Source organism: Anabrus simplex, chromosome 1 (assembly GCF_040414725.1).
Source record: "Anabrus simplex isolate iqAnaSimp1 chromosome 1, ASM4041472v1, whole genome shotgun sequence".
Lineage (NCBI taxonomy): Eukaryota > Metazoa > Arthropoda > Insecta > Orthoptera > Tettigoniidae > Anabrus > Anabrus simplex.
The window spans coordinates 314,215,281-314,223,494 of NC_090265.1; the positions used below are offsets into that span (position 1 = coordinate 314,215,281).

The window sequence follows — 8,214 nt, forward strand, 5'->3', positions numbered from 1 at the left end:
TTCAAACCCCTCCTGTGGTGAAGTTTTATTCTTTGACTGGTGCTCTCAAGCCAGTCTGAATAATGTATAGATTTAGCAACACCACCTTACAAATCCCATATGAATTTGCCTGTGAGGTGCGAGATATCAAATTATTTCTTTCAAATTATTTACCAGCATGAGCAACCCTCTAACGCTTATAGGCCCGGTTCACGTTGTTTCCAACAACCCTGTGTAAAAAGCCGGGTGTTTAATAAGACCTTGAAACCTAATTAACTGTCTAATGTCCAACCATAAGATTATACTTTCATGAGCACATATAGGTAACTGTAATAAAACCCTTAGAAGTTCATAAACAATAATCTTCTTTTGACACCTTTTATAGTCTCCTAAATCTTTACTCATGTAATATTCATATGATGCATTCATTATTTTCAGGTAAGAAACCTCACTGTTCTCAGCAAGACATTCACCCAACAGAAGGAAACAGTGTAAGACAAGTGGAGGTTAGCAACGAGAGTCAAGTCAGGGAAACGAACATCCATTTTCATCCGCCCTTCACTCCACCATGCTGGCTTAAGTGCTTTCCTGCCATTTCAATTGCTGTGTACTATACGTTTGGAGTCCTTCTGTTTGGGGCAGGCCGGCAGAGACCCTTTTCTGCCTGTCTACTATTTCCCTTGGACTTCACTGCTGCAGGGGGAGTGGGTCTCACATCTAGTACAATTAGAACTATTTATGCAATTTATTTAGAAGGAGCTGTCACTTTAGCAGCAATTTCTGTTGCTGTTTTGCAAGTGTCAGCAAGTAAAGGATTAGTCAATCTAGGATTAAAACTAGGTTTATTAACAAATTCTTGACCAACTCGAGTATAAATTTTGTATCAACATTGACAGGGTTTAAAACAAATCTGACTATAATTGTAAATTTAGTGCGTATAAAGTGAGACAATCTGCACTAAATAAAATGGAGATAATTTATGTAAGGAAATCAGAAGAACATTTACCTTTAGCTTGATGTATATGGAGAAACTATATTATGCAAATAAGTTCTTGCAATTTGTTCTGTAACATGGATGCTTTGTAAAACTAGTACCTTTTACTTTTCAATAATATGGTATCAAGCAAAACTAATGAAAGTGAGAACTTGAAGTATAATAATCAAAGCCATCTCCATATAGGCCATTAAGGCTTTTGGAGGAGTGCAAGGTAAAGGCTTCCACTATCCGTAACCTCGGCAATATGGTATATAGAGAATACCAAAATAAAATGTCAACTTCCTGTGAAATCTTAAAAATACAGTACTTTGAAAGCATTGTATATTTTTACAGGAGAATTCAAATATAATATGGGGAATTAGTAGAGAAACCTGTTTCTTTTCTGCAGCAGTTTGTAGGAGAACAGCACATTTCTTTAATTGCTACCAATGTAAGCACCTTGCTCATAATTTTTCATCTTCCTTTTAACTCTAAGTGCCACTGTATTGTTGCTAGAATGCTAGTGTCACAAGTGTGACATATTGCATAGGTGTTAAGAGAATCATTTACAGGAGAATCTCGATTTTCATTCTTAATGGGTAGGACATAGCAAACAGTTAATTTAAAAAAAAACGGGTAATCTGTATTACCAGTTTTAATGGAACTGACTAAAATATAATCATAAAATGCATTAATCCACACTGCTGTAACACCAAGAATTCTGATGCAAAATTTGTGACTAGTTCACTTTTCTTTAACCGTTTAATTATATTCACTTTATTTTCGTTCGTTAGAACTACACATTTTCCCCCATAGTCTTGTCACTAGCCGGACCTAGCCAATCCTGACCAATGGTCTTGTCACTAGCCAAATATAAGTTCCTAAGTTGGTAGCATTGTATAGCGTGTTGTGATGTCGTCCAATCCGCGGCATGTTGTATCTTTAAACTATCCAGGAAGAGTCATTCGGTCAGTGGAAGTTTAACCCTTTGCAATTAGAATACAAAAGATAAATGTTCACTTTAGTTTCCCTTGCTTTGCACTGATGTGTTAGAAACTACAGTATGATGTACCATATTTTTCTATTAAAACTGGAGACTGACAAAGAGGCAGTTAGGTTGGACTCCGATTGTCGTGCACTGTGAAATATTTATGATACAGTATTCTGACAGGTGTGAAAGAATTTAACTCTGGCAGAGAATGAGACAAATGTTATGCATCCGGAGATATTACATGCTGGTTGTTGGTGTGATTCAGGAAATAGAAAAGGCCAGCATAGTTTTCCCCTGCTACACACGCTGTGGACTGGGAGTAGGCACATTACATTGTTCGTCAATAATGGAATGGACATTAAAGTATGTTTTTGATTGCTGACTTTGACTAGCTTCTCTTTCTTCTATGATGGAATACATATTAGCAGTTAAAAGTTAAATTATTTTATACAACATAAAATTAGTAGAACACACCCTTGCTGCAGATTGCCAGTCTTTGCGTATGTGCATAGTTACGTTACGATTGTAGACTCTTGTACCGGAGATTCAACAGTCGCTCAAAAAAATGAACACACTCTTGATTTCAAGATATTTTATAGGAATTATATTACAAATTATCGTTTTTACTCATTTGTTTAATGACCATGGCTGTGAAGGTCTCCATGAGAGGCAAAACTAGTCACTCTTGATATCAAGAGTGCATTCATTCTTTTTTGCAGCGACTGCATATTGATTTAAAAAATAGAGATTAATATTTCTTGGGCAACGAATAATCTACAGAACAGATAGTTAAGGAATGGAAAATTGAGATTCTACTGTATTATGCTGTTAATCCTTTAGTAATTCATTAATTTTGAATATGACATGAAAGCTGAAGATTTAGGTTTTTCATACTTCATATAACTGTGGCAAATAATAAGCTGTGGGAGGGGGGGAACCTGCAAGGTCAGCCTTCCTTTTATATTCCACCAGTGCAGAGTGACAGGAACTGTGTAGAAGTCTGTGGTTTCCCACTTTCACACCAGGCAAATGCTGGATCTGTACCTTAATTAACCCTTTGCAGCTGTGATGTCCACCGAAAATGCTTCCACAAATTGCAGCATTTCTGGAGGCCTGTGAGATCTGGCAGGAAAAGGAAACTATAAACTAATGATTCTGAGTAGTGTTTAGCAGACATAAGAACTCTGCTTGGTATGTAACTTTTGGCTTTTCCTGTGTTTGTGTTCGGAATAAATTGAGTGAAAATCAATGTGAAAGTTTTTGTGTTTTGTATATAATACAATGTTAAGATGTTTAACTTTATCTTTATTGCAAAAGATAAAATTCTGAAGAAAAAACAATTTGACAATTTAAAAAATTAATTAGTTGTATCTCACTGCATGGGAAAAGTAACTATTTCATTTCTATTTAGGGTTTTATGAGTAAAATGTCTTAAAGCATCATATACTTTTGTTTTATAAAAGTATTTTTGTGAATTATTAAAAATATATTTGCAAGGCTTTACAAAATGTTTGGACATTGAGAGTATTATATCAATCAATCACTATCAGTCACTACTAATCTGCATTTGGGGCAGTCGCCCAGGTGGCAGATTCCCTATCTGTTGTTTTCCTAGCCTTTTCTTAAATGATCGCATATAAATTGGAAAATTATTGAACATTTCCCTTGGTAAGTTATTCCAATCCCTAACTCCCCTTCCTATAAACAAATATTTGCCCCAATTTGTCCTCTTGAATTCCAACTTTATCTTCATATTGTGATCTTTCCTACTTTTAAAGACACCACTCAAACTTATTCGTCTACTCCCACGCCATCTCTCTTCTGACAGCTCGGAACATACCATTTAATCGAGCAACTCATCTCTTTTCTCCCATATCTTCCCAGCCCAAACTTTGCAACATTTTTGTAACGCTACTCTTTTGTCGGAAATCACCCAGAACAAATCGAGCTGCTTTTCTTTGGATTTTTTCCAGTTCTTGAATCAAGTAATCCTGATGAGGGTCCCATACACTGGAACCATATTCTAGTTGGGGTCTTACCAGAGACTTATATGCACTCTCCTTTACATCCTTACTACAACCCCTAAATACCCTCATAACCATGTGCAGAGATCTGTACCCTTTATTAACAATCATATTTATGTGATTACCCCAATGAAGGTCTGTTCTTATATTAACACCTAGATACTTACAATGATCCCCAAAAGGAACTTTAACCCCATCAACGCAGTAATTAAAACTGAGAGGACTTTTCCTATTTGTGAAACTCACAACCTGACTTTTATCCCCGTTTATCATCATACCATTGCCTACTGTCCATCTCACAACATTATCGAGGTCATTTTGCAGTTGCTCACAATCTTGTAACTTATTTATTACTATGTACAGAATAACATCATCTGCAAACTGCTTTATCTCTGATTCCACTTCTTTACACATATCATTGATATATATATATAAGAAAACATAAAGGTCCAATAATACTGCCTGGAGTAATTCCCCTCTTAATTATTACAGGGTCAGATAAAGCTTCGCCTACTCTAATTCTCTGAGTTCTATTTTCTAGAAATATAGCCACCCATTCAGTCACACTTTTTTCTAGTCCAATTGCACTCAATTTTGCCAGTAATCTTCCATGATCTACCCTATCAAATGCCTTAGATAGGTCAATCGCAATACAGTCCATTTGGCCTCCTGAATCCAGGATATCTGCTATATCTTGGTGGAATCCAACAAGCTGAGCTTCAGTCGAATAACCTTTCCTAAACCCAAACTGCCTTCTGTCAAACCAGTTATTAATTTCACAAACATGTCTTAATATAATCAGAAAGAATGCTTTCCCAAAGCTTACATACAATGCATGTCAAACTGACTGGCCTGTAATTTTCAGCTTTATGTCTATCACCCTTTCCTTTATACACAGGGGCTACTATAGCAACTCTCCATTCATTTGGTATAGCTCCTTCAACCAAACAATAATCAAATAAGTATTTCAGATATGGTACTATATCCCAACCCATTGCCTTTAGTATATCCCCAGAAATCTTATCAATTCCAGCTGCTTTTCTAGTTTTCAACTTTTGTATCTTACTGTAAATGTCATTGTTATCATAGGTAAATTTTAATACTTCTTTAGTGTTACTCACTTCCACTATCTGGACATTATCCTTGTAACCAACAATCTTTACATACTGCTGACTGAATACTTCTGCCTTTTGAAGATCCTTGCATACACACTCCCCTTGTTCATTAATGATTCCTGGAATGTCCTTCTTTGAACCTGTTTCTGCCTTAAAGTACCTATGCATATTCTTCAATTTTTCACTAAAATTTGTATGACCACCAATTATGCTTGCCATCATGTTATCCTTAGCTGAGTTCTTAGCCAGATTCAATTTCCTAGTAAGTTCCTTCTTCTTCTTCTTACTTCCAATAACCATTTCTAACTCTATTTCTTTCCATTCTGCACCTCCTTCTTAGTCTCTTTACTTCTCTGTTATAATATAGTGGATCCTTACCATTCCCTACCACCTTTAAAAGAACAAACCTATTTTCACATTCCTCAACAATTGCTTTAAACCCATCCCAGAGTCTGTTTACATTTTTATTTACCATTTTCCAGTGATCATAGATACACGTATACTTGATACTCGCAGGGTTAGAGATCTGAATTGTACATAGTTTAGATTCAAAAACATTTTCTTCAATTAGAAAATCCCAGAGCTAAAAGTACAACAGGAAAGTGTGTGGAGGAAAGGAAAGTAGGGTAAAATGTTATCCAGGAATTAGGTTTAGACAGATTTTAAGGAAAGTAGAAGGAAAGGAAGAGGGTAAGGAGAAGGTGGTAGTTTTTCACATTGGTACTAACCACGTAAGGCAAGCAGGAATACGCACCAACATAGTTGGGGATGTATGGGATCTGATTGTGACAGTGTGGGAATAGTTTACGGGAGTGGAGATTGTTATCAGTAGAGTACTGTGTAGGAGGATGATCAAGAAATTTAATGAGACTATGGAGTGGGTATGTTGGAAACTGGGAGTGAGATTTGTAGATCCTAATGTGTGGTTACGAGACAGGGATCTATGCTCAGATGGCCTTCACTTGAAATGCAGGGGTGCATATAAGTTAGGAGGATTGTTTAGAAGAGTTATAGGGAGGTTCATTCAGGGAAACAAGTGAACTAGGGAGCAGTGATGAGAATACAGGGAACTGGAAGTCAATTAAGAATGACATCAAGTAGTTAGTGTTAAACTATAGAAGTATTGCAAGTAAAGGAATAGAATTAATTTAATAGATACTTGTATATATATTTTCCAGATACTGTAATAGGAGTTGAATCATGGCTAAGAAGTGGTATTATGGATGCAGAAATTTTCTTCTGTTAATTGTAGAGACAGGATAGAATTGAAAGGGGGGGGATTCATACTGGTGAAAGAAGAATTTGTAGGCTCCAAAAAAAGTTTACGATGAGAAACATGAAGTTCTAAGTATAAGGCTCATCTCTAAAGATAATAGTCAACTTTATGTTTTCGAGGTGTACAGACCTGGATGAAGTGGCACTGATCTGGAATTATTGATAAGATACTCAGTTATGTAGGGAATGACACAGAAAGGAATGTGACTGTAATGAGTGATCTCAGTTTACCAAGTGTCAAGTGGAAAGGTAATGTGAATGACAGAAAGCATGACCAACAAATGGTAAATAAGTTAATCTGAGGAGGACAGCTGAATGAGAAAGTGAGAGAACCAATTAGAAGGGAAGAATATTCTGGACATGGTGCTGATGAAACCAGATGAGCTCTGGAGAGAAACTCTTGCCAGCTATCCACGAGCCCTATAATGTTGCCATATTAATGTGCTGTCATTAATGGCTCACAGTGATGAAATACAACAGTAGCAATACAGTACCTTGCACTGCATATGTATAACAGAGACCTGGTTACAACCCTCATTAAGATCGGGCCTTGTTGGGCTGGGAAGACTTGAAGGAAAGGAGACAAGCTGCTCGACTAAGTGGTATTTCTGAGCTGTCAGTGGAGAGATGGCATGGAATGACATCAGTAGACAAATAAGTTTGAGTGGTGTCTTTAACACTCCAGTGGGCGCGTGGAGTACAGGTGTCCTCCAATGATTTTGTTTTGCGTGACTACAAGGGTTGGCAACACTCATGACCTTGAGCGGCCATATAACTTTCTCCCCACTCACCCTCTGCCCGTCAATGCACTGTCAGGTTTTATGCTCGCCAATTGTCGCCATGACCTCGTGTTTATTTTCTCTGTACAGTAGTGGAGGACACTTGTCCTCTGCGCGCCCACTGGCGTTACAATTTTTTCGGATATTGGTATTTTTTTATTTAATTCATAGTTTTGAACGTCATAATGGTTTAATTTAAATAGTTTATGCGTGATAACAATAATGACTAGTGAACGTGAACAGGTACGCCGTTGGCTAGATGAGACTGTGGATAACGAGAGCATTCTAAGTATAGAGGATGAAGATGAACGAGAAGAAGACCACTTGGAATACCACACAGAGAGTAGAGAAGATGAAATCAATGCAGAAGATAACCCGGCTGATGTTCCTGGCGACTCTGAGGAAGTGGAAGTAGTAGAAGAAGCAGTTCCTCCTCCTGGCCTGGTCCCTCCTGTCGCTTTCGTCAACCCAGAGTTTTATTTGGGAAAAGATTGCACATCAAGGTGGTACTTAGAACCTCAAGTTGCCCAGACTTCTCATACATCCAGACATAACATTATACCAGTTTTTCATCGCCCAGGACCTCAAGGGTCTGCGGAAAATGCTATCACTCCAGAAGCTGCCCTCGGTTTGTCAGAGAAAGGGCTCACTGATTCCTGGGAAATTCGTGCATTGATTGATATATTACATCTTGCTGGGGTTTTGAAGGCTGGAAGAAGAAACGTATTTGAAATGTGGGAAAATTCACACACGGCATGGGAGTAGAGGCTGTTTATGTAACCATGAGCACAAAGAGGTTTTGATTTCTTTTACGTTGTCTGAGATTTGATAATGTACACAACAGGGATCAAAGAAAATGTGTTGACAAACTAGCTGCTTTTCAAGAAGTCTTTGAGATGTTCATGCTCAATTGCAAGAATGCATACAAATCAGCCGACTATCTTACCATTGATGGACAGCTAGTTGCATTTAGAGGAAGCTGTCCCTTCTGGGTGTATATGCCTAGAAAACCTCCAAAGTATGGGATAAAAGATCTTTGCTATGGTTTCCACAACAACCTCCCATGCTACAAACC

General features: G+C 37.5%; 1 protein-coding gene across 2 annotated transcripts in view; it reads left to right on the plus strand.

The window, feature by feature from the left end:
• LOC136856734 (uncharacterized) overlaps positions 1 to 3,230 on the plus strand; it is a 93,248-nt gene extending 90,018 nt beyond the window's left edge. For both annotated transcript variants that reach the window (XM_067134812.2, XM_067134813.2), the window contains exon 4: positions 418 to 3,230. In XM_067134812.2, the coding sequence (XP_066990913.2) occupies positions 418 to 839 (422 nt within the window). In that variant the 3' untranslated portion in view covers positions 840 to 3,230. The remainder of the gene's footprint in view (positions 1 to 417) is intronic.
• The last annotated feature ends 4,984 nt before the right edge of the window (positions 3,231 to 8,214 follow it).